This window comes from Herpailurus yagouaroundi, unplaced genomic scaffold (assembly GCF_014898765.1).
Source record: "Herpailurus yagouaroundi ecotype Mexico unplaced genomic scaffold, PumYag 67681, whole genome shotgun sequence".
Taxonomy (NCBI): domain Eukaryota; kingdom Metazoa; phylum Chordata; class Mammalia; order Carnivora; family Felidae; genus Herpailurus; species Herpailurus yagouaroundi.
The window spans coordinates 4300555-4327441 of NW_024420481.1; the positions used below are offsets into that span (position 1 = coordinate 4300555).

The following is a 26887-nucleotide window of genomic DNA, read 5'->3' on the forward strand; positions in this document are numbered from 1 at the left end:
TGCGTAACTATATCAGTAGAAAGCGACGCTTCTCACATTGGCTCTCGGACCCCAAAGGGAGGCTGGCAGTGGCTTGGCAGGTGGGCACGAAGCCGGGAGATGGGTGGGGGAACGGGGCGGAGGCAGCGTCGAGTGGCGTTCGGGGCAGCCAATGGTAGTTCGGGGCAGGGGTGGCAGGGGCGGAGGCGCCGAGGCCGAGCAGCCAATGGGGGGCGAGCAACTACTGGAACGACCTGGTGACGTGAGGAGCGTTCCATTCGGCCAGCGGTGGGCGGTTGCCACAGCTGGTTTAGGGCCCCGACCGTTGGGGCCCCTTGTCAGGAGGAGGCAGCCTCGGGGCTGGGGAGGAGAAGTCGCTGCCACCTCTGGCGGCTGACGCGGTCCCCTGGGACAGTCCACTTCCTGCCCTCAGTTCCCCGCCGAGTTCGGTCTCCAGGGTTCAGGTAACGAGGGGTGGGGGTTGGGGTCTCCTGGGCTCGGCCGCATGGTGGGCTAACAGCCCGTCCGCTGTACCCAGCCGCGCGGACGTTGGCACTGGCCTTCTCAGCTGGGCAGCCGCCGAGCCCCTGACCGCGGCTGACTACACGTGGCGGGGCGTGTGTGAGTGTGTATGAGCGTGGGGAGGTGGCGCGCGTCCCAACCTGCCTGGGGCGGTGGTCCGCTGCGTGGCGGAGGCTGGGCTGGCCTCCCGACGCCGCGCCCGCCGCCCGCCCGGGCCTCGGGCCTCGGGCCCCAGGCTGGTGGGCCGGTCGCTGGCTCTCGACGGATTTTGATCTTTGTTCTCCCAGGCCCGGCTCCCCTTCCTGGTCTCCCTTCTCCCGCTGGGCCGGTTTATCTGGAGGAGATTGTTTTCCAGGTTAGTTTTACACAAAGGAAGTGTTCTCTGCCCCTCTGGTGCTCCCTCCCCTTTGCCAAGGCTTCTTGCTTTCTCATTTCCCTGCTCATCTCCTAGTCTCTATTTGGACCCTTGTCCTCTCCAGCCTGTAATGATTTCGGGTTGGTTGTTTCTCATCAGTCAGGCTGGCTGCAGGTTTCCACCTCATTCTTGCCAGCGTGGGGCATGTGGTGTCAGTAAATAGAGGCCACAGCACCACACCTGAGAAGAGAAGGGTGGCAGTGGCTGAGAAAGCCTGGGCCTGGGGGTTCAGGATCACCCAAGTGGTGATGGTACTTATGGAATGTCCCAGAAAGCAAGCACATTTATGACTTTTCTTAGCTGCTGACATGTCCACCCACCCCACCCCCAACCATTCCAGAACTCTCCTGCTTAAGTCAGCCTTTCACCTACAGGTCTGTGATGTGGTTTCATTAAGATTCCCACAAATGTTAGGCTAGACTAGCAAGATTGGTTCATTTCCCAGACTCAGGAAGTTACAGAGGGTTTGATTAGGGGAAATCTGTTTTGAGTAAATACAACCTGGATATGTGTACAGAGTGTCCAGAACCTCCTAGCCCTGCCAGAGGGTGACTTGTTCCCTGGTGTGATTCATATTTGAGTGGCTAATTAAAGAAAGAAGGTGAATGGAGGAGGGGAGGGAATGGCTCCTTAAGGATGGAAACTCTACCATTATTTTGAGTCTTCTTACTGATGATTATAGAACACTGTGGTACAGTAGAAAGTGCCCTGGCCTGAAAGTCAGCAGACGTGTTTTCTTGGCTTAGCTTTGCGGCTGTGTGACCCTGGACAAGTGATTTCCTCTCTTTGGTCTTTACTTGTTTCCAAAACAAAGTAATTGGGGCTATCGCCCTAAAAATCCTTTCTAGTTCCAAGGTTCTATGATGATAAAATCATCAGTATTATATTGGAAATATAGGGATTATTAAATCCATAGTAAGAAGACATGGTAACCCCCTTCTTTTTTGAGAACATTTAGCCTTTTCTCCTTTTAGAGGATACACACAGATTGGAAATAAACTTTTCCCACTTCCCTACCACTACCCCTTTAGGCAGTGCTCATTTTTCCACCTCTGGTAAAGGAGGGTTGAACTGCATTTTCTTGTTCCTGCCTCATATTTTTCTTTTTGTGCTTTCTCTTAGGGCTACAAATTGGACTTTTGATGATGTTTGACCCCGCGGCAGCAATAGCAGGCATCGTGATTTCAAAGCTGGGCTCAGCTTCTCTTTCTTCTCTCTTGTAATCACAAAGCCCGTTTTGGACCAGGAATTCCAATCATGTCTGTGATGGTGGTGAGAAAGAAAGTGACACGGAAATGGGAGAAACTCCCAGGCAGGAACACCTTCTGCTGTGATGGTCGAGTCATGATGGCCCGGCAAAAGGGCATCTTCTATTTGACCCTTTTCCTCATCTTGGGGACATGTACACTCTTCTTCGCCTTCGAGTGAGTTTCTATTGAGTAGACTTGCCTGATTATAGTCACTTTGAGTCCAGGGGAAGAACCTTCTTTCTGGAGAGTTTGTGGATGGTCCTTGGATACCACTATCCTCTTGAGTAATGTCTATAGATTATGCTGAGTTCATTTCCTTGTGCTTGTAACAGGGTATTTGCTTCATTAAAAACCCAAGACCTTTGATACCAATTTTGTAGCACAGATTTGGGGCTACCCCTGGCACACTTGGGAAATAAAGGCATTTGTCTTTGTTACTCACCTCTCCTTTTCACTGGTCTCCTTAGGAGTTTAGTGACAGACTCCATCTTCCCCATCCCTCTTGGGCCTAGGGGCAGCCCTCATGGTCATAACTCTATACCACAAAACTCACCTATTCTGTTATTCTGGGTCACCTCTCCTAGCTATTAAATTGAAAAGCCAACTGAACTGGGAACTTGCAGATTGGTTCCAGCCTCAGATGCATGTGTGGCACATATGTGCTTTTTAAATGTGAGTTTCACTCTAGATCACTCAGCATAAACAACTCTGTATCCTGTGTGTGTCTGATACCAGCTTTGGAGTTGTTTTTTTCTTTGATATAATAGCTAGTACTAGAGCCACCATTTGAAGCCTGTATAGGTCACTGCTCTAGGGAGGTGACCAGTTGGATTCTAGGGTACTGTGGCTTGACTACTGGGTATGCTGAGAATGCTGTACGCTCTAGGGATGGGAACAATGCTAATTGCTTTGGGATTATTATGAGGAGGGCCTTGAGGAGCCAAGAGGTGTGTGTGTAGACTGTGAGCCACCCCTGATATGAGTCTGCTATAGTTCATTCACTACCATGACCCCGGGGGCTCCCAGGCTGGGGTGTGGCTGTGGCAGGGAGGAGGGGGCCCCCTTGGCTAGCCTTTGTGGGTAATCAAAATGAGCTCTGATCTCTTGGAGCTCATTTTTGTCCTTCTGTAAGGGCTCCAGGCTTTCCCAGTGCATCAAGAGTGATTTTTCAGGCTGTTTTGCCAGACTTTTTGATGGTTGCAGCTGGCTTGAGCAACAGTGGCAGGGGTGGGGGGAAGTTTATAACAGGGCTAGAAAAGGAAGGTCAGAGAAGCTCTTTGTCAAAGGCTCTTTTGCTTCTGACTTTGTGAAGTATTTGGTGAAGTCAGTCAGGTTGGAGATGGCTTCTTATTTGCTTTCCCAGTCTTAGGTTTACGGTGGCGTGTGTATATGTGTGTACTTGTGTGTGGTATAAGTGAGCATGTGCAATCAGGCAGGCATATGTGTAACACTAATAAAATGCTGTCCCCTCTCACCCTTCTCTCCAAAAAGAAATATTTTTTTGCTTTATTCTTTCCTTGCTTTTTGGAAGTGCAGAGCTGATCTCTGCTTTCTATCATTCTCCCTCTCTTTCAGTCCTTACCCTGCTGAATCACTAGCTCTTTTTGCCGCCACTCCCCTCCATCTTAGAGTTAAATTTGTGAGGTTGGAACTATTTAAAATAGAGATGAGATTTGTTTCTATGCCCTGAGTGAGCTGGTAATTCTGGGCCCAGAAAACCTCTGGTTTGACTGTCCAGGGGAATTGGGAATTTGGAGCTATTGGCGTTTGGCCTTTTTTGTATCTGGGAGCCAGACAGAGTCTGATTTGGATCTGTCCCACTTAGGCTCCAAAGGCCTTTGAACAAAACCGCCTGTGGGATGAAGCTTATAATTAGCTAAGTTACTGTTTGACAGAGGCAGGTTAAGTTTTCTACCAAGACGACTTTTTTCCCCAGGTTATTTCTTGTGCTTTGCCCTCAGATATGAAGGGTGAGGTTGTTTATAAACTGCCTTGAGTTACAGCTGTCTGTATGATAGAGTAAATATTTTTTAGTGTAAGGCTGGGGGAGGGAGAAGTGGGGGAAGGGAGAAGGAAGTAAACGTGTTAGCTAAGGAGTGGAATGGGGAAGCATAAGTCTGACCAAAGGGGAGAGGACCCTGGCAATGAATCATTTTTACTGAGAGTGGTTGAATCTGTTTGCGTGCATATATGTGTGTGTGTGTGTGTGTGTGTGTGTGTGTGTGTGTGTGTGTGTCTGTCCATGTGTGTCTGTCACGTATAGACATACAGACACTCTAGGTGGTGGTTGCTTTATGCCTAGCTGATGACAGGCTGTACAAAGGACACCAGCCTGCCTCTGAAGAATGAAATCTTTTTCTGGTTGACTGTTTTCTTTGGAGTATATAATTCACTACCAACCACACAGTGGGGGATGGGATTTGGGGGACAGGATATGGGCCCCTTAGTTAGTATTAGAACATAGGGAGACCTCAGGAAATCAGCTAATCCAGTCCCCTGCCTTCAGGCTGGTGAGGGTATCTGAACCACCAGTGAAGAGGGCTGTCTATTTTCATCCCTAAATTGTCTAGGAGCATAGATTCCACATCCTTTTACTGTTGCATTTTTGCCTTGGGGAAGTCTAGATCTTGCCGCACATCTGGACCTGCATTTTAGTAGTGGGGTCTCGCTTGCAGCAGGTGCTTAGGAACAAGCACAAGTTGATTTATAGCTGCCCATGGCACAGCCCTGGGTTGGCCAGATGGCTTGAGAAATCTGGTCAGGCATGTGGGCACCCCTTGATGAAAAACATGCAGTATTAGTGGTGCCAGTGGATATCTTTTTATTTTTGGATTTTGCCTTTATATGTTTAGACTTCTCAAAGGAGGGGCCTGTAATTTTCATTGGACAGACAGTAGGCTGAATACATAAAATGAATAAAGGTTGTCCATCTAGGAGCTAGTTAGCTCTGTGTTGTTATAAGTGTTTCCAAAGATACTGGGTAGCCACCTCTAAGGGCTGCTGTCACAAAGTGGATTCCTGCCTGGAATGGGAAATTGGACTACATTATCACTGAGCCTCTTGCAACTCTGAGAGTCTGAAATTCTGCATAACTGTTGTGTTTGTCTGGAAGATTCAAATACACACAAAAAGGAAAGGATAGATTACCAGTAGGTAGCTGTATTTAAATACATTTACATATTTAAATGTAATTGTATCTATGGTAAAAGTATTGACTTTAAAAGCAGAGTGAAAATTGTGCAGTGCTTAAGAAAAGGATTTCTTAATTTATCTTTAGGGGGAGGCATTTAGGAAATGTGCGTGTATATGCCAGTTTCAGCTTTGACCACATGAGCCATTCTCAGTCTTTTCTGGCCAAACCCTGTCCAGCTTGTGTAAACATGTAGCCACCAGCTTGGCTGGTAATGTCAGGACATTATAGCAGAATGACACTGACAACTGTGAGGTGTCCAGCTACTCAAAGACTATTGTAGTAGGTAGTCAAATTCAACTTCCTGATAAAGCTAGGGGGAAGGACCAAGTGCACTGTTATCTGGAATTGGCTTCCTAGCTATCTCTTTTAACTTTGTGACCAGATCACTGGTGGGGTCAAGGTACCCAGACTTCTCTTGTGGCAAGAATGACTATGTGACTTTTGACACCTGAAGTAGAAGCAGTTTGCTGCTATGATCAGTGCTTATGCCTCATTGTGCTGTATGTAGAGGAAATTGTATCAAGGCACTATCAAACCCTGTTGGACTGACACACATAGTTGCTTCTGATGTACAGAGGAGTCATTGAATTGGATGAACTGAAAAAAGCTTTGTAACGCTGCTCAGTAATTGACCCACTTCTAGCCTATCCAAATTCTACCACTCTTTCAAGTCCCTTCTTGAGTTTTCCTTCATGAAACCTTTCTAATAATTCCTGCATTTGTAGGACTAATCATACATACTGCTCATTTAACACATAATCTTATGACATTTCTTAGATTTCTAAATTCTATGATTATTGCACTTTGAGCTCTTTCAATGTCAGGGACTATCTCCTATGTCTATGTAGCCCCCACAGTGCCCTCTGCCAGGCCTTACGTAGCATAGATGGTCAGTAAATGTTACTGAATTAATAACACATTCTGGATACACTTTAAATGTCTTGACTCACATAATCATAGAATGGTAGAACTGGAAGGGGCCTTGGAGACTATCTCCATCCTTTTGCAGGTGAGGAAACCAGGCCCACAGAAGAGGTTACTTTACCAAGATCAGCTGGACAACCAATACCTCTGTATGACACACTACCTTTCATCTCATTGTAACCTTTTGAATATGGAATCCAGAAGACATTCAGGTTTACTAAAGTGTGCATATTGCCAAGTGCTAGACCAGCATATTCTGGGTTCTTGCTAGCTAGTGATTATGTTACCTAGTGGCATCTAGGTTATTTGGGCCTCCCCAGCTATGCTCCTAGGAAATGAAGGTATCTTTGTAGAAAACTGGTAGCATCCTGGCATGGCATTCTGGTAGCCTTGCAGGAACAGGGAAGCCTATCTCTAAGTGTGAACCTAGAAAGTAAGCTTTGTGAGTTATGAGGGGTCATCACCTCTGTGACCACTCAGAGTCCTTGCTGCCTGAATGAGGGTGGCTTGGAGAAAAATTAAGCAATATGTGCTCCCTACCTCATTACCATGTGGGTGATCCTGATGAAAGGGGCATCATGTCCCTGCAGACAGAGGAAAGAGAAATGGTCATCTGACAACACAAAGTTGCCAGGTTTGAGGAGACACAGAGCTATGTAGACAAAAGCCAAACTGACCTGGCAGAATATTTGTGCCTATAGTGACAAGATCCAGGTTCCTGAAGTTACTTAGATGAGATTGGAAAGGGGGAAATGTGACTTTATCATGATCTCTAACCAAGAGAACATTCTCCAGAAAATTTTTCTTTGCAGGTTCTATCTTGTGCTTTACCTAGCCCAAGATTATGTCTATGACTTGGCCAACCAAATGATAGTTTTAGAACATCATAGTTGTCTCTCTGATACCAATCTGTTATAGTACTTGGCTAAGTTCAACTTCCTGATAAAGCACACTCCCTGCAGAAGGGTTGAGTTATGTCTTCTGAACAGTATGCTTTCCTTTCTTTGCAGTTCCATCATTCAGAATTTATCTGTGTATATTCAGTCTCTACTACTTTTTGTGATAATGAGTTTCACACTGTCAATCTCTATCGAATGCATCTCCCATCTTTTGAGAATGAGTTTTAACTGAGTATAGTGATTTTCTATTTTGGGAAAAGCAAGCACAAAGAACAGGGATGTCCCCCAGTATGCCGACATCAGTTGAGATGTTTACTGAAGGAGAGAAGAGACCTTCTAAATCTTCCTCAGAGATGCCTGCTAGTATTGTGTTTAAGAACAAAGGAAGCACCTTATTCATTTTGCAATAGCAAGAAGCTAGTGAATTCAGTGTAATTAAGGGTATGTTTATGGAATGGAGCAATGAGAAGACAAGAACCTTATGATGATGATTAGGTAAGGGCAGTTTAACTAATGGAGGGCCTTGGAATACTGGCCTGTGGGGTTTGGGGATTAATAAAGAGTGGGGAATTGTTCTAAATTTTTAGGCAGGGGTATATTATAATTGAAATTTTTTATTTGTTATATTTGAAATTTGTTACTTTTGGTATAACTAAAATGTGAAATTTGCTATTATAACAGATTTAGCAACTACTTAGCGGGCTTGCCTGGCTACAGATTTTGGCCCTTTTCAGTGAGAGGATGGTTCATTGCCTCAAAATTGAAAATGTCCCTGTTTGGTTAATTTTCCCCATTGCTACTGGAACAAGACAGGGTATACATCTTCCCCTGGCCTTCACATAGCAGTCAGGGGCTGATTTTCAATTATGTTTTTAGTGTCTAAGGAAACTTTTTCCCTATCAGCAGACTCTGAAGTGTCATCAGAAGACCCTTGAGTCAGTCTTATACGTGGTTCTATATGTTTACTATGCTTTAGAGGTAAGTAGTATGTAAAAGGACAGACAATGACCCATATCAGTGAGAACTTATAGCAAAGGCTTATTGCCATTATGTGGGGCTAAGGGCCATCATGGGGCTCTAATCCTTGGGCCCTTTCTGCTGTTCCAAGCTGTGCTTAAATCCACCCTTAATGGCTGCTATGGGAGCAGTTTTAAGCAGCCACCAGCTTCCCAAGAGAGCTCTTCTCTGACCACTTATAGTCCTTAGGGTATGAATCACCATCCTAACCCTTGATTACTGGTCTTATCTTATTCTGTAGCTGTTTCATATGTTAGTTATGTTTTCCCTAACAATATTAACTCCCATTTTCTTTTGTTCTTCATTTGTTAGGCCCATAAATACTTGTTGGCACTGAGCTTTTGGGGAGACTTAGAGGTAGAGTATTGTATAGAACACTAATCCACACTCCCAGTCTATGAGGCAGAGCCCTGCTATGGAATCTGTCTGGTTTCTTACAGGTTCCACTTATGAATCTCTTTTGAGTTTTTTCACATCAGTTGAAGTCTGTGTCATCATCATTGTCCCTCCAATGAACTACCGTGCTGGGGATGGGGGATGGGACATGACACACCAGCCCAGCCTGGCACTGCTGGTTACTGCTAGACAGTACCACCATGTGGCCCATGGGACATGTGGAAGTCCAGTCATTTAGCCTAGCTATGGAAGCCTGAGGCCAATCAAGAAGTTGGTAGAAGATGGCTTAAAATAATGATATCTCTTCAGGTGGAATAAATGAAGACTTAGTGGGGACATGGTAGCATTTATAAAATTTACAAGGGAGAAAAGCAACCACTAAACCCTCTAGAAGGGGAAATTCTCTTGGCACTTTGAAGACAAAAGAGAGTTCTGTTTCAAGAAGCGTATGGATATCATTATTCCAAGAAGTAATATGAATGGAAAGTACTAGGGGGTTTCAAAAACAGCCTATATTTGTGGATGACAGATCCCATCTTTCACTAAGACAAATTACTGATTTAGGATACTCCTGACTTTTCAGATCAATATTGGGAATTACCACCAAATCTATACATACCCTATTCCTGTCAGAGACAGGCCTGTAGCTTACTGCAATTATGGTATTAACCTATGTGGATATTTTTGATCATAACTGCTAAAGACAGACATGACATGTTATAGTTTACAGTAGTCTTAGCCACTGGCTCTCTTAGTTTCCTCTTACTTGGAGTGGAAAGGCCTGTTGGTTCCACATCTGCCTTCTCAGCCACACCCACTCACTAGTGACAACTGGCTGCCAGTAGCCTCATCTCTGGAGAACAATACAGTGGGCCTATTGTGTACTTGTTGACACACAGAGTGGATTGTTTTAGCAGGTGCAGAAGATAGTCCATGTGGAGATTACAGAGACCTTTATCCTTGACGGCGTAGCATAATTCAAATCTAAGTTGTTCTTTGTCTGGTTGACAAGCAGGTGTTGGAATGGGACTTAGTTAATCTCAGGTCCTTTGTGCATGGGGTTAACATTGTGTGCGTGTGTGTGTGTGTGAGAGAGAGAGATGTATATATATTTTCTATCTTTTTTTATTTGGTATTCTTTTTTTTTTTTATTTGAGAGAAGGAGAGACAGAAAGAGAAAGGGAGAGTGTGGTGGAGAGGTGCAGACAGAGAGAGAGGATCTCAAGCAGACTTCACACTCAGTGCAGAGCCCAACACAGGGCTCAGTCCCATGACCCTGGGATCATGACCTGAATCAAAATCAAGAGTTAGACACTCAAGCAACTGAGCTACCCAGGCGCCCCTTTTTCCTCTCTATTTTTTTTTTCCTGTAATAAGACAATTTAAAAGCCCTTTGGTGGCTGATTGGATGGCTCTGATTTTTCTGAGTCTATTTATTGGATGCTGTACACCCAGAGCAGTTTGAGTCCTAGAGACATTACTTGTTTTCAAGAGTGATCTTAGAAATGGGCAGTGATTAGAAAGATGGCTGTTTTCTGTTAGTGTGGTAATTTTACTTGGCTTGCTTGTGAAACAGTCTTGTATTTCTCTTGTGTCCTTTGGGTCCCTGGTAGGTGGAGGTGACTTTTGTTTCTGAATTCACTTCTTGATTATCTGTACTACTGAAGGTGAAACAACGGAAAAGAGGGTAATCCACAAGGTAGTGATATGCAGGGGCTTTAATTACTCTGTACTAAGTCAGATCCTTCAGTTCTTCAAATTTTGTCCCCTACCCTTAGCTTTTAGAAGGAAGTAAGTCATACAAAAGCAGACTAAGACCAAGGATTTTGTTAAAAAACAAATAAGCAGGCAAACAAAAAGCCACAAACATCATTTTGCAAGTTTACTACATATGTTCACCTTTATGACAAACCGCTCAGCCTAATATTATAGTTGACTTGCACCCTTCATGCAGTTGTGTGTGTGGCGGGGAGGCAAGGGGAGGATCTCATGGGGACTGTTCCAAAACTACAGCGAATGTATAACCCCGGGGTTAAATGTTTGCTCTGAATGGACAGCAGCTTGCTTAATCCCCATGCCGATGAGGTAAGCCTTTTTCCTTAGCGTACTTTTTCTACTCTCCCTCTGGTCCTTGCTCATCCACTTATAGTCTGCCTCTAAGAGAAGATCTCTGTGTTGAATGAAAAAATGTCCCCCAGGAGGAAGAGAATAAAAATAGGTCAGTGATAACTCTCATCGCATATTCCTATTTATTTGGTTTGAAATTCAGTTGAATGTGACAAGTATTTGTTGGTAGCTTCTTTGTTCCTGTACTTGCATTAAGCTCTGGGAGATAAAGAAGCATGATGGTAATTGTTAACAGCTGGCATTTACTTAAAGTTTACTATGTGTCAGGTACAGTTCTAAGTACTTTATTTATATTCATGCATTTGATCCACAAAATGACCCTATGTAGTGCTATTATTATCCTCATTTCACAGATAAGGAGACTGAAGTTAATTAAGTCACCCAGCTAGGAGCTGGTAGAACCACAATTCAACCCCAAATGTTCCCACTCCAAAAAAGACAAGGTTCTTGCTCTTATGAAGTCCAGCTGGGGGAGATGAGGTCAACATAGTGAAAAACAGCTAGGAAACAATACAAGGCTCTGGCAATGAGGATGACAGCGGTAGAGAAGGGAGAGATTAGTGCAGCTCAGGATAGGCCTTTCAGAGGAGGCAAGACCTCTCTAAGACCTCTCTCTATCAAATCTACCTTGTGGATTTAGTGTGAGAATTGAATGAGATGGTGCATATAAAGGGCTTAGTGCAATGCCTGGCATATGGTGAATGCTCAGTAAATTGTGATGATGACAATGATGGCATTGATGTCTCTGGGACCTGAAAGATGAGTAGAGCTGGGATATCCAGAGAGGAAGAGGGGTAGTCTTCCAGATGAATTATGAGGAAAGGGGGAGGAAACATTATGTTAAGAAGGGGTGCTAGGAGATTTTCCTTGCCTAACGTCAGTAGGCACCTACTAGCAGAGCTCATTGAGGAGAGAAAAGAATGGATGTTTCAAAGTCAGTCAGCAGCCCAGAAACTTTTCATTGGCTTTGAAGCATGCCAGACCTACCCTCTGTCTGACACTGGGACCCTGCTTCATAAATGGTCCTCATCTTTTCTTCCTCCTCCTTGAGCTCAGGCCTAATGCTAGATGAGTGTTTTTGAAAAGCTCTACACATTCCCAGAGTAAGAGCAACCTGTGGTAATTACAAGTCCAGGCTCAGTTGCTTCCCTGACCTTAATAGGTGTGAGCCTTTCATGAGGCACAGAGGAAATGGGGTTTTCAGCAGGCCAAAAGGAGAGACTGGACTTGGTGATAGGAGAAGTCCCTTGAGACTGTCTTCTCTAGGTTATAGGTCCACCAATCAAATAATTGTTGACTTCCTATTATGTGCAGAACCGTATATAAGGAGTTATGGGTAATTCAAGAGAAGAAAAAACATGGTCCCTTCCCTCAAGGTACTGCCGATTTTCTTGTGGAGACCCGATCGACATGCTGGTAACAATTTGAGGTCAATACAGGGTAGGTATAACTAAATGTTCAATTGGCTGCTTTCTTCAGATGCCGCTACCTGGCTGTCCAGCTGTCTCCTGCCATCCCTGTGTTTGCTGCCATGCTCTTCCTTTTCTCCATGGCTACACTGTTGAGGACCAGCTTCAGTGACCCTGGAGTGATCCCGCGGGCCCTACCAGATGAAGCAGCTTTCATAGAAATGGAGATAGGTGAGTTTTCTAACCAGCTGGCAAGATGCTGTGCAGTGGGTGACTTTAATCACTAAGGGAATAGAATCATGTAGTTGCAGATTAAGAATCACTTCTAGCCTTTTCCCTGTAAGAAACTGAATCTGAGATCATGACCACCCTATGAATTTGGTAAGGCAGATTTAGCAAGATTTGAAAGCCATATGCTTCATACTTCCTTGTGTTGGGTTGCATTTCGGGAGGGGTTTGTTACCAAGGTCCTGCTGCACTGTTCCCAAGAGGATGGCCTTTTTTACTTTTGAAGGGTCATCAACGCATTCGATTTTTTTGATGAAAGCTATAAGCCTTCTTTTCATAAAAAATATTCTTATATGTTTGCATATACATATAATTGTGGCTGTAATTTCAGGGATTATAGATCTTTTGAAGCACATTCACGGGCCCCACCAAGAATTCCTGATTTAAGGGAATACAAAAGATGAGAGGAGACAGCCATGGTGCCAAGAACCATTGAGAATTCTAGGAAGGTAAAGGAAGGAAATGGAAGCAGTTCTAGGCTGATTACAGTGTAGTTTTCAGGTCTCTTTGGGACAGAGATAAAGTGATACAATAGCCATGGGCCAGGGTGACTCCACAAATTAAAGCTGAAGATCCCAGGGCTAGAGGAGGGAATATCCTAGGAGCTCACACTGGGAAAGAAGGCTGTGATACCAGTACTAGCAGGGACTGGGAACCCAGCAGACCCAACATCAGTGCCTCCCTAAATTGTTTGCAAGTCCAGTACCCAAGTAGCTTGAGTCAGCATCCAAGCCAGACAGAGTAGAAGAAAGGGACCCAGAAGTTGTAAGACTAAAAGCTATGCCCATGGAGCACCAATATGCTTCTAGATTTTTAGACTGTTTGTTTTTTTTATTTTAATATTATTTTATTTAATTAAAAACACACAAATCTATCAGGGTTATAATAGGTATTGCATTACATTTATATTTTTTGAGAGAATCTACATTTATATAATATTATCTGCCTAAGAAAATGTTGTGTTTTTATTTTCAGATTGAGTTTTATGCCCTTGGATAAAATGTTTATAGTTTTAAAGCCTAGTTTCTGTATTTCTTCAACGTTTATTTATTTTTGGGACAGAGAGAGACAGAGCATGAACGGGGGAGGGGCAGAGAGAGAGGGAGACACAGAATCGGAAACAGGCTCCAGGCTCTGAGCCATCAGCCCAGAGCCCGACGTGGGGCTCGAACTCACGGACCGCGAGATCGTGACCTGGCTGAAGTCGGACGCTTAACCGACTGCGCCACCCAGGCGCCCCAAGTTTCTGTATTTCTTATATTGAGTTTATTCCTGATGTTTATATGCATGCTATTATTAACAAAATATTTTCTCCCATTTCCATTTGATGTTTTTTCTTCCAGTTTTATTGAGATATAATTGACACAACATTGTGCAAGCTTAAGGTGTAAAGTATGATGGTTTGATACTCCTAGAGTGGTTTGAAAGCTTTTGTATTCCTTTTGTTTATTTTAGCTGCATTTACCTCTAGCTTCTTGCTGAATTTCCTTTTTTTTTAAATTTTTTTTAATGTTTATTTATTTTTGAGAGCGCGCAAGAGAGACAGAGCATGAGCAGGGGAGAGGCAGAGAGACAGGGAGACACATGTCCGAAGCAGGCTCCAGGCTCTGACTGTCAGCACAGGGTCTGATGTGGGGCTTGAACTCACAGACTGTGAGATCATGACCTGAGCCGAAGCCAGGTGCTTAACTGACTGAGCCACCTAGGTGCCCCTGAATTTCTTTTTTAAAAATTCCATCCTGTTTTAGTTGAGCCAAGGGGACATAGGCTTGTGCACATCTGAACTACTTAGGGATGGGGAGAGGGTGGGAATGGTGGGGAGAAAGAAGAGGCCAGGTGTGTTGGTGCAGCCGGAGTTCAGGGGAGACCTGGTAAAGCTGGGGTAGTTAGGAGAAAGATAGGAGGGAGAGTTGTGTGTGCCATTTTTTCTCCATCTGGATTATTCTTTTATCATCCCATTTCCATTCACATATGGAGAAACTGAAGGTCAAGGCAGTGCCTTGACTTGTCTTTTGCATCTCACAGCAGGTGTTAGCAAGGTTAGTTCTGTTTTGCCAGATCACTGGGCCTAGAGCCCAGGTTTGAGCTGTCACATTCTGACCTCCCCTTTTAGCATGTTCTCTGTGTAGAAGATTGCATTCTTGAGTTCATACATATGTTTATGTTAGCAAGTTTTTGTCAACACTACATTCAGCCCTATGCTGGGTATGCTGTGCATGAGGGCTGGGGGATGGGCAGCAGGCGACACTGTGATTTCCTTGTATCATAGTGCCTCATGGGGAGGACAAACCATGAACTGTATCTCACAGGTGCCCTCATGTAAAGCACATGCAAAGGAATATTAAGGTGGCATGCTGGTACTTTTATCATTCTCTAATGAATAGCTATCATCCTTTTAAGACTTGTGACACACTGTTATTGTTTGATTTCACAGCATCTACCCCACTCTTCAAAAAAAGGAAAAAAATTCCATATGGTAGATATTTTTAAAATCAAAGTAAATTGAAAAATTATTCTGTTTTTAGAATTATCCTGCACATCTAGGGGGCAACAAGACAGGCATTCTCATACGCTACAGATTGATGGGCGTGCAAATTGATACAATCTGCCTGGGAAGCATTTTGGCAATAAGCAGTATGGGTTTTAAGGGTTCATACCCTTTGACTCGGTAATTCCACTTCGCTTAGAGTTTAGCTAAAGGAAATAATCAGAGAGTTATACAAATTACTGCAGAAGGATTTTTAGCTCAGCATTTTTTCCTTTGTCCTTCTTTTCTTTTTTAAAAATTTATTTTCAGAGAAAAAGAGAGCGAGAGAGCATACATGCGGAGAAGGGGCAGAGAGAGAGAGAGAGAGAGAGAGAGAGAGGGAAAGAGAAATCCTAAGCAGGTTCTGCGCTGTCAGCACAGAGTCAGACATGGGGCTCAATCTTACAACTGTGAGATCATGACCTGAGCCGAAATTAAGCCCAAACTTTTTTTCTTTTTAATATGGGCCTAGCTATTTTAATGCCAGCAACTTCATATTTACTACTCAGATTTCAACATGCTTTTCTTTTTTTTCTTTCTGTTTTAGAAATTAATTTTAACACATGTATATATTCTTGGGGAAGGGAGGTGGGAACTGGGATTCCCAGTGGTGGTGATCAAAGTGGATTTAAGCTTTATCTGTAATATTTTAGGTTTTTGCATGCAACATCACTTAAATAGTAAAAACTCAGAGACCACTTAAATGCGCCACTATATGGAATGGTCAAATAAATTACAGGATGTGCATATGATGGAATATTATTATATTGCCAATATTCATCTTTTTGGAAGAGAATTTAACAACCACAGAAAAACATTCACCATATAATGTTGAGTGAAAAATATAGGGTACAAAATCATATCTATATCTCAAATTTTTAAAAATCATGAATGTTTACTTATCTATTAAGGAAATATACCAAAATGCATGGGTATCCTTGAGTTGAGAGACTCTCAGTGATTTTTATTTTTTCTTATATGTATTTTCTGTTTTTTCCAAACCTTTTACAATATGCACACATTACTCTTATTTTTAAAAGGTTGTTTTTCTGTTTCTAAGTATTACCAGTCTTTTTTTATGCATATATTTTATTTTTGCAAGATAATACCTTTTTATGGATGTTGCTTTTTAGCTTACATTTTCATTTTGCAATATATTGTGAATATTGTCCTGTGTCTTCATTCACTTGTCTACATCATTTTAGATGGTTGCATAATGTTCCATCCTGTGCATGTATCATAATTTACTTAACCAACCTCCTGTTGTGACACTGAGGTTATTTTCACGTTTTCACTATTAAAAGGGACTCTGTGACAAATAATCCTTCCACCAACATCTTTTGTATATCTCTTTGTAATTTTGTTAAGTTCCTAGAAATAGAATTGATGGATCAAAAAATATAGACCTTTAAAGTTTTGGGAGCCACTGCTTTATTGCTTACCAGTAATATATAAAAATACCTTCTCCCCATCCTTGTCAACATTGGGTATTCTTATTCTTTTTAATATTTGTTAATATAGTAGGTAGAAACAGTATCTGTGTTGGTTTTTATGTCTTTGATTGTCAGTGAATTTGGGTATTTTCATTATATATACATATATTAATGTTTATTATTATATATAATATATAATGTATATAATATATAATATATATGGAATATATAATATATATGTTATATATATTAATGTTTATTTATTTTTGAGACCGAGAGAAAGCGCGAGCAGGAGAAGGGGGCTCTGGAGAGAGAACGAGCAGGAGAGAGAGGGAGACACAGAATCCAAAGCAGGTCCAGGCTCTGAGCTGTCAGCACAGAGCCTGACATGGGGCTTGAACTCATGAACCATGAGATCAAGACCTGAGCCGAAGTCAGATACTTAACCGACTGAGCCACCCAGGTGCCCCTCATTTCATATATTTTTTAGCCATTTCTATTTCTTTTATGAATGCTTTTCTTTGTAATCTGCCAAAAAAACCCCAAAACCTGAAGAAACCCTTTTTCACATATGCACAAAAGAATTGCATGGCATTCAGTGGAATTTGGGGGGACACTGTGATGTTGAAAGTGTCCTCTGGAATGCTAGTCTGTAGAAAACAGTGGGCCCTTAGGGCACTATTGAGTACTCCCAGTGCTTTTTTTTTTTTTTTCAACGTTTTTATTTATTTTTGGGACAGAGAGAGACAGAGCATGAACGGGGGAGGGGCAGAGAGAGAGGGAGACACAGAATTGGAAACAGGCTCCAGGCTCTGAGCCATCAGCCCAGAGCCCGACGCGGGGCTCGAACTCACGGACCGCGAGATCGTGACCTGGCTGAAGTCGGACGCTTAACCGACTGCGCCACCCAGGCGCCCCACTCCCAGTGCTTTTTGAGAAGTGGTAGGACTTTTGGACTCAAATAATGGCTGGCTAGCAGTGATAGTAACTGTCTTTACTGATCTTCAGAGGCTACCAATGGTGCAGTGCCCCAGGGCCAGCGACCACCTCCTCGTATCAAGAATTTTCAGATAAACAACCAGATTGTGAAGCTGAAATACTGTTATACGTGCAAGATCTTCCGGCCACCCCGGGCCTCCCATTGCAGCATCTGTGACAACTGTGTGGGTGAGTAAAACCAAAGGGGCTTTGTCTGGGGGAAAGGCTGAGTTGGAGAGGGTCAGGGTTATTTTTCTAGGGAAAAATCAATAGGGGTGGGAAGATAGATTTACATAAGAAATAAGCTAGATTTAGTTAGGAAACTTTAGATAGGAAGCAAGCTTCTGAACAAGTGAAAAAGCAACTGTACTTGTGTAGATCAAATCTTATTTTAAATATCCTCTGGTCTAAAATTTACTAAAAAAAACCTTTTTGGTAAATGGGGAAGTAAACTTTACCTGTTTTTAAAATCTGCATTTTCCTTGACTGGATTTGTTTCAAGTGGAACCCATCTTATGTAGGGGGAAGAAAACCCTAGTCCATTGGAGGGCAACTTCGGGGAAAGAAGGGATATATAAATCCTGTTCCCAAGAAGAAGAAAGTTGCTAAGATTTATTGAGATCCTACTATATAGGAGGCACTGTGCTAAGTGCTTTCCCTTTCTCTCATTTAAGACTTGTAAAACCCCAGGAGGTATTATCCCCTTTTCACAGATGAGGAAATAGGTGAAGCACCTTTGTGCAGGTTCGTGTAATTAATGTGAGATGCAACTGGAACTGGTCTGATCCTAAAACTGTCATTTTATCTTTCTCTGGTAATGCTGCAAGGGTGGCAGGTGTGCATAATACATGGGTCTGTGCTTCTATCTGCATATATGTGGCTTAGTTGTAAGCATTGCCTCATGTGTGCTGCACCCTGAGAAAGATCAGAAACAGGCAGTAAACATATCCATCGATAGACATATATGTGCAACTCTTTATATATATATATATATATATATATGTATACTTCTTATATGTATACTTCTTATATGTATACTTCATATATATATATACATATATATATATGTAATAAGCATACTTCTAGCATTCTTTATATATGCCATGGAATATGCCTGACTGAGTACATTGCTTTCTTCTTATTAGCCAATTCTTTAGGCAAAGGTTGGGAAGATATATCTTAATTTATATGGTAAAAATCTGTGTGTAGATAGGATTTTTATAAATTAAAACTCATTTTTTTTTAAATTTTTTTTTCAACGTTTATTTATTTTTGGGACAGAGAGAGACAGAGCATGAACGGGCGAGGGGCAGAGAGAGAGGGAGACACAGAATCGGAAACAGGCTCCAGGCTCTGAGCCATCAGCCCAGAGCCTGACGCGGGGCTCAAACTCACGGACCGTGAGATCGTGACCTGGTTGAAGTCGGACGCTTAACCGACTGCACCACCCAGGCGCCCCAAAACTCATTTTAAATTAGCCAGGAAACTTGATATTTCAAGAAGGTCAGATGTGAGGGTTTTGATAAATAATTCCCTCTCCTTATTAATATTCTTAAATATAAAGAACTCATACAAATTGCTTTAAAAAAAAGAGGCAGTAACATTCCAGTAGAAATATGGACAGTTTATGAAACAGGAAATGCAATTAACTAGTTAACAAGAAACAAAATTCATCCATACTAAAAATCAAAGAAATAAAAATTAAAACAGGATCTTCTAAAATCTAGAATATTAGCAAGGAAAACCTGATAATGCTTAGTCCTACCCTGGTAAGAGTGTAAATTGGAACAAAGTTTTTGGAAGACAACCTAGTGAGATTCTTAAAACCCTTATTAAAACATGTACACCCTTTGATGCTAGTGATTCCTTTTCTAGAGACCTGTCCTAAGAAAATAATCAGGGATGTGGTAAAAGGTTTAGGTATGGAAATATTTATCTCAGGATTATTATAATGATTAAAAATTCAATAAATGTAATTGTCCACCAGTAGATAAGCAGTCAAATAAATTGTGGGACATTTATGCAATAGACTTATGGAAAAAGCTCATATCAGAAAGCTAAATGAAATAAAATAGAGATAAGCTACATTTATAGTGTGATCTCAGTTGCACATTTGAAAAAATATATGTAAAGATATATGCAAGGAAATACACCAGAATGCTTAGGCTTATAGTTTATTATCTATAGGTTGTGGAATTTTGAGTGATGCTGTTTCATTCATTTCCTTTTTTATTTTTTTCAAGTTTTCTATGATGAGCATATATTAATTATATTATCAGAAAAAGTATAATTTAAAATGTAGTGAAAATAAATATGTATAAATCTACAGTTTCCAATATTTTTATGGCAAGTTTGCTTAAAGTGAGGCTATATCTGTAATTCTTGATTCAGGTATTATCCTAACCACTTGGGTGTGTCTTCTCTACATCTTCTTTTTCTCTTCTGAAAAGATATATTGTAGCCCTTTAGTCAGGAGATGTACCATTCTTACTACTTGTGTGTGTCTTCTCTACATCTTTTTCTTTTCTGAAAAGATATATTGTAGCCCTTTAATCAGGAGGTGTGCCATTCTTTTTAATTTTTATTTATTTATTTACTTATTTTAACATTTATTTATTATTGAGAGACAGAGAGACACAGAGCATGAGCAGGGGAGGGATAGAGAGAGGGGTAGGGGTAGAGAGAGGGAGAGACACAGAATCTGAACTGGGCTCCAGGCTCTGAGCTGTCAGCACACAGCCCGACATGGGGCTCAAACTCACAAACTATGAGATCATGACCTGAGCTGAAGTCAGTTGCTTAACCAACTGAGCCACCCAGGCGCCCCAGGAGGTGTACCACTCTTGCAGTCTTTATTTTGACCCGTGCATAGCTTATTGCTTTTTAAAAATGATGTATTTTATTCTTTGTGTGTTTTTCATTAAAATAATCCATGTTCATTGTACAAAATATGGGGAGTACAGAAAGTATAAATAAAACTTAATCCCAAATTTACTCTCCATTTTGCTGTATCTCCTTCCAGTGCCACTTATTTAGATCTTATATAGATCACACATGATAGAGTTTTTAATCCTGCCTTTGTCACTTAACATTATATCCTGAGTATTTTTCCAGATCTTTAATAAATGTGTTTTGAATATATTATTTTAATGACTGCATAATCCATCATATGGCTACATTGTAGTTTATTTTTAAAATTTTCAATATTCTAGTTTATTTAAGCAGTTTCCTATAATTAAATATTATTTACTATTCCATTTTATTCATTATTATTGCACTGCAATCAAAATGATTAAATTTCAGGATGTGGAGGAATTAGAACCTTCATACAATGCTGGTGGGAATATGAAATGACATAGCCACTGTGAAAAACAGTTTGGCAGTTCCTCAAAAAGTTAAACATAGAATTAAAATTATCATATGACCCAACAATTCCACCCCTTGTGTGTGTGTGTGTGTGTGTGTGTGTGTGTACATATATATATACATACCTAAATTAGCCTGTTCAGGCTACCATAGCAAAATACAACAGACTGGGTAGCTTAAACAACAGAAATTTATTTTTTCACAGTTCTGCAGGTTAGAAGTTCAAGATCAGGGTGCAGGCAGGATTGATTTCTGGTGAGGTCTCTCTGTCTGGCTTGCAGGTGGGCCACCTTCTTGCTGTGTTCATGTGGCCTTTTTCTATGTTCATGCACTCCTGGTGTCTCATCTTCTTATAAGGATACCAATCTTACAGGATTAGGGCCCTAAGCTTATGACATTTAACCTTAGTTACCTCCTTAGAAGCCGTGTTTCTAAATACAGTCACATTGGGGGTTAGGGCTTCAACCTGAATTTTGGGGGGACACAATTCTGTCCATATCAATACCAAAAAGAGTTGAAAATAGAGACTCAAACATTTTTGTACATCAGTGAGCATGACAGCATTGTTTACAGAAGCCAAAGGTTGGAAACAACCCAAGTGTCCATCAATAAATGAATGGATAAACAAAATGTGGTATATCCATACAATGGAATATTATTCAGCCATAATGAGGAAGAAAGTGCTGATACATACTACAGTGTGGGTGAATCTTGAAAACATTATGCTAAAGTGAAAGAAGCTAGACAGAAAAGCCAAATATTGTATGATTCCACTAATATGAAATATGTAGAATAGACATAGAGATAGAAAGATTAGAAGTTACCAGGGACTGGGGGAAGGGGAAAACGGAGAATTACTCTTTAATGCATACAGAGTTTCTCTTTGGGGGTGATGAAAATATTTGGAAATAGGTAGTGGTGATGATTGCACAACATCGTGAATGTAGTAATTGCCACTAAGTTGTACACTTAGAATGAATAAATTGGCAAAATGCATGCTTTATATTTTACCACAATAAAAAATACTAATAAAAAATTGCTAAACTTAAATTTCTGTGCATATCTCTATTTCCTTAAGAGAAATTACTAAAAATTAATTTATTTTGCCAAAGCGGTGTTAGCCTTATTAAGGCTGTTGACACATACTGCCAAATTGCTTTTCAGAAAGCTTCTCTCAATTTATACTCCCACAAAGAGTATATTAGTGTCCATTCCATGCTATTCTCACCAGCACTGGATGTTATTTTTATATTCTTATTTCAATAGGCAAAAATTGTCTTATTGTTGTATTAGTATTGCACTGAATCATTAGTGAATCTGAAAACATTTAAATATATGTTTATGTGGTATTTGTTAACTGTCTCTTTTTGCCCTTTGACTATTTTCTTTTTTTTTTTTAATTTTTTTTTTCAATGTTTATTTATTTTTGGGACAGAGAGAGACAGAGCATGAACGGGGGAGGGGCAGAGAGAGAGGGAGACACAGAATCGGAAACAGGCTCCAGGCTCTGAGCCATCAGCCCAGAGCCCGACGCGGGGCTCGAACTCACGGACCGCGAGATCGTGACCTGGCTGAAGTCGGACGCTTAACCGACTGCGCCACCCAGGCGCCCCTTGACTATTTTCTTAAAGGAGTATTTTTATTTTGTTATTGATTTGTAAGGACTTCTCATATACTAACATACAAAATTTACATACATTCCCATTGGTTTTTTTCCTGTTTAAAGATTCTTTATAGTATTTTTAACATATATAAAATGCATATTAAGGTTTATGGAGTCAGATATATTTTTCTTTATCATCTGTGTTTTCTTCCATTACTTTTATGCTAAAAATGTCCTGCTCTACAGTGGATAAATGTTCATCTATTCTTTATAGTTATTTTATGGTTGTACTCTGTTTTTACATGTAATTCTAATTCATCTGGAATTAATTTTGATTAATTGTGTGAGGAGAAAAAAATCTAACTTTATTTTCCACCAAGTAGCCAATTGTGTCAGTTATTTATAGAATAATACTTCCTTTCACCACTGTTTTTGTAGAACTGCCTTTATTAGACAGTAAATTCTTAAATATTCTAGAGACTTTCTGGGTACTTTCCATTCCATTGAGCTATGCCACATCATTTTAAGTGTTGTAGTTTTATCATTTAAAAATTTTTTTAATGTTTATTTACTTTTGAGAGAGAGAGACAGACAGACGGACAGACAGAAGAATGCGAGCGGAGAGGGACAGAGAGAGAGGGAGACACAGAATCCGAAGCAGGCTCCAATCTCTGAGCTGTCAGCACACAGACCGACGTGGGGCTTGAACTCATGAGCTGTGAGATCGTGACCTGAGCCAAAGTCGGACGCTTAACTAACTGAGCCACCTAGTTTTATCATTTAAAAAAAAATAACTAGAGGTTAAGAAAAACCACACTACTCATTTTTTAAAACTTTCCTTGGGTATTTTCACCTACTTATTCTTCCTGAACTTAGTAAGTCCACCAAAGGTTTTTCTTTGGAAAAGCAAAGTCTCTGGTCAACTAGCAGTGAGGCAGTGAGGCACTGATCCCTCAGTGCATTAGTTTCTCCAACTGTAAAATGAGGAAAAGAATATCTTATTTTGCTCAACTTCCAGGGTGATTGTGGGGATCAAATGAGATGACTATGAAAACATAGTGAAAAAGTGAAAAATAGAAACCAGTGTTTTTTACAGTTGAAATCAGCAGTGACACTGGGGGTCTCTAAATTAGGTATTATGTAGATGTCGTGTGTGCTTTGTTTGGGCGGCTTTGGCACTGGACTCTCTCTTTCTCCCACAGAGCGCTTCGACCATCACTGCCCCTGGGTGGGGAATTGTGTTGGAAAGAGGAACTACCGCTACTTCTACCTCTTTATCCTGTCTCTCTCCCTCCTCACGATCTATGTCTTCGCCTTCAACATCGTCTATGTGGCCCTCAGTGAGTATGCAAGGCAGTGTGTGTTGTTGGAATAGGGGTGAGGAGTGGGAGAAGACTTAAGGACAGCTGAGGGAAGTTGGGTTTCCTGGTGGGACTTTACTATTGCAAAGGCACCCTAGGACCTGGTAGAAATGAGCACTGCTCTTGGGCAGAGCTCCAAAACTCAGCTCACATCCATCTGTATTTACTGAGTGTGTTGGCCTTCTCATTGGCCCTCTGCTGAAGGTTGAGGCTGTGATTATGGCCTGTACCCAGACTAGTGGACATTTCTGAGGCAGTCTCAAAGACTGAGGATGTATGTTGGCTCTGCATCCTTTCTTCTTCTGCCTTGTAAGACCTGCCCTGTCCAGGTGATAGGAGGGATTATACCAGCAAAATACCTTTTAGTTGCTCATGGTCTACTTTGGGAGATAGAAAATACACACACACACACACACACACACACACACACACACACACACACACAACTACCAAGTAACCCTAAAGGCAGATGGGATGTGGAGTTAAAGGGGGAATCTCTTGATCAAGAGATGAGTTCTCAACTAGATTTTGAATAAGGGAGAGATACGGGTTAATCAGGAGAGAGGATTTTTCTTGGATATTTCTGATTTCTTTCAGCTATGAATGAATATTCCCCATCTGTGCCCATAGTTGGAGGCTAGGGAAAAGGGAAAGGAGTGGGAAGCTTGGCTTCTATCAGACTCTCTAGTCCAGTGCCAGGTCCTGCATTGAAAATGTAAACTCTTTAGTGAGGAGACTACCAGTTTGTAGGTGAGAGTCCCTTGTCTGAGTGAGGGCTTAATCTCTTGCCAGCTTGTAACAAGGGATAGGGAGGGAGGAAAATGAGTGGGTACTAGTGTAAGTGTGCATTTTTTACTAAAGTTATTGATTTTTCTTTCCACTTGTCCTCCCAATTTAACAGAATCCTTGAAAATTGGCTTCCTGGAGACGTTGAAAGAAACTCCTGGAACATATCCTCCCCTGGCAGTATGTCCCTGTGACGCCCTCTTAAACTAGTTTCAAGTAGGCTTTCTCTCTGCAGTTCTCCCACCATCTCGTTTTTCAGATGTCACAGAGTGCCAAAGTCTAAAATAAAAAAAAAATGTAGTCTTAGTGGTAGCAACCAGAATGGAAGATGGCCAGGGCTTAAAAGGAGGTCCTTCCCTCACCCCTTTCTCCACTGCCTCCCTCCTAAGTCCTTCTCATCAGTCTCAGCCCTGCCTCCTCTAGTGGGCTGTCTTTGCTTCAGTATACCTCTTATGTCACTTGATGGAAGTCCTACCTTTTTGTTGCAGCTAAGGCTTATTTTGTATAGCAGTTGTATTTCTGAAAAGGAGATTCAGATGGGATTTCTATAAGTCACATTCTGTTTTTCCCACCAATTTTTCATTACAAAGTTTATTTTTTGATGGATTTTCCATTGGCAGTGATGGCCAACATTGTTTAGCTTTGATGAAATGTCCTCTTCAAAGAGCTAATGATAAATAAATGAACACTTAAATACACAAGAATTCTTAGAGAGCTACTTGTAGTGAATACACAGGGGTCCTTTTCCTTTTATATATCCAGTGAGTTTAGAATTCATCTGTTGTTATATACAGATACTTGGCCATTTGTGATATATGTTCTGAGAGGTAAAGATGGTGTGATTGGTGCCATGAATATGGGCTGAGGCATTGAGTCCCCTGGTGTAGCTGCTTCAACATTCCTTAACATTACCTCACTGTTCTAGAAGTGCTCATTTGCTTCTTCACACTCTGGTCCGTCGTGGGACTGACTGGATTTCACACTTTCCTCGTGGCTCTCAACCAGACAACCAATGAAGATGTGAGTCAACTTTCCCTTTTCCTTATCACATATTCTCCTCTCCAAAGCCTATTCTGTCATTACCTGCTATACCTGCTAGAGAACTGAGTCTCCAGGGCTTGGGAGGTTGAGGCAAATGGCAACCTGGCGTGGGAGACTGTTAAATTTACTGTGTGGAGGAGAAAGCAGACTGCTTTGGTTGGAACTGAGTACCTATGTAGAATTGCGAAGAAGAGGTTCAATGGTTAAGCGGGTACGATGTCTTCAGCTGTTCATAGATCCTTAAAGGCTAGTTAGTGCCTCTGGATTTGGAATGGAGAGGCACAGTTGCACTGACTGAATCCCTCCTTTTAAAAAATTACTAATTAATCCATGTTTATTATAGAAAATCAGAAAATACAGATGAGTAAACAATAGCAAATAGGTTACAACTTTACCTCCTAGATGTCACCATTGGTTTCTTTTCAGTTTTTATTTAAATTCACCATTGTTAATGGTATGATTTGTAGTCTTTCAGACCTGTTCCTGTGTTTGTTTATATGAATATATATATATTGTATATATATGTATATATATATATGTATATATATATATTGTATTTTTTTATTTAATTATTTATTTGGGGTGGGGGGAAGAGAGAGAGGGACAGAGGATCCAAAGTGGGCTCTGTGCTGGCAACGAAGAGCCTGATGTGGGGCTTGAACTCACTGAGATCACGATCTGAGCTGAAGTTGGATGCTTAACCTACTGAGCCACCAGGCACCCCTATATTTTGTATTTTAAAACTTTTTAAATGTTTTTTAAAAACATTATTTCTGAAAGAGAGAGAGAGAGTGCAAGTGGGGGAAGGGCAGAGAGAGAGAGAGGGAGACACAGAATCCAAAGCAGGCTCTAGGCTTTGAGCTGTCAGCACAGAGTCCGATGTGGGCCTCGAACCCATGAACCGTGAGATCATGACCTGAGCCAAAGTCAGTCGCTCAACAAACTGAGCCACGCTGCCGCCCTTACATTTTGTATTTTTAGTGGAAAATAATACATATTATCCAGCTCCTGATTTTTCACTCTATTGTGAACATTTTTCCATGGCTATGCAGGTATTTGTTTTTCTTGTTGTGGCAAAATGTATGTAATACAAAATGTACTATCTTGGCCATTTAAAAAAAATTTTTTTTAATGTTTATTTATTTTTGAGACAGAGAGAGACAGAGCATGAATGGGGGAGGGGCAGAGAGCGAGGGAGACACAGAATCGGAAGCAGTGTCTTAGCCATTTTTAAATGTAGAATTTAATAGTATCAAGTACATTCACGTTGTTGTGCCACCATCGCCACCATCCATCCCCAGAACGTTTTCACCCTTTCATGCTGCATTTCTTCAATGTAAATTTTAATACAAGCCTTGGCTTTTATCTTGCAG

The 26887-nt window shown here is 41.3% G+C and overlaps 1 protein-coding gene across 2 annotated transcripts in view; it reads left to right on the plus strand.

Annotated features, from left to right (window-relative positions):
• Positions 1 to 248: 248 nt before the first annotated feature.
• Positions 249 to 26887, plus strand: part of ZDHHC9 (zDHHC palmitoyltransferase 9) — a 32679-nt gene continuing 6040 nt past the window's right edge. The window contains exons 1-8 of one of the 2 annotated variants that reach the window (XM_040468161.1): positions 249 to 443; positions 789 to 856; positions 2039 to 2340; positions 12202 to 12362; positions 17388 to 17546; positions 23529 to 23666; positions 24589 to 24637; positions 25391 to 25493. In XM_040468161.1, coding sequence (XP_040324095.1) covers positions 2174 to 2340; positions 12202 to 12362; positions 17388 to 17546; positions 23529 to 23666; positions 24589 to 24637; positions 25391 to 25493 — 777 coding nt within the window. In that variant the 5' untranslated portion in view covers positions 249 to 443; positions 789 to 856; positions 2039 to 2173. The remainder of the gene's footprint in view (positions 444 to 788; positions 857 to 2038; positions 2341 to 12201; positions 12363 to 17387; positions 17547 to 23528; positions 23667 to 24588; positions 24638 to 25390; positions 25494 to 26887) is intronic. The other variant, XM_040468162.1, reaches the window with a different exon arrangement.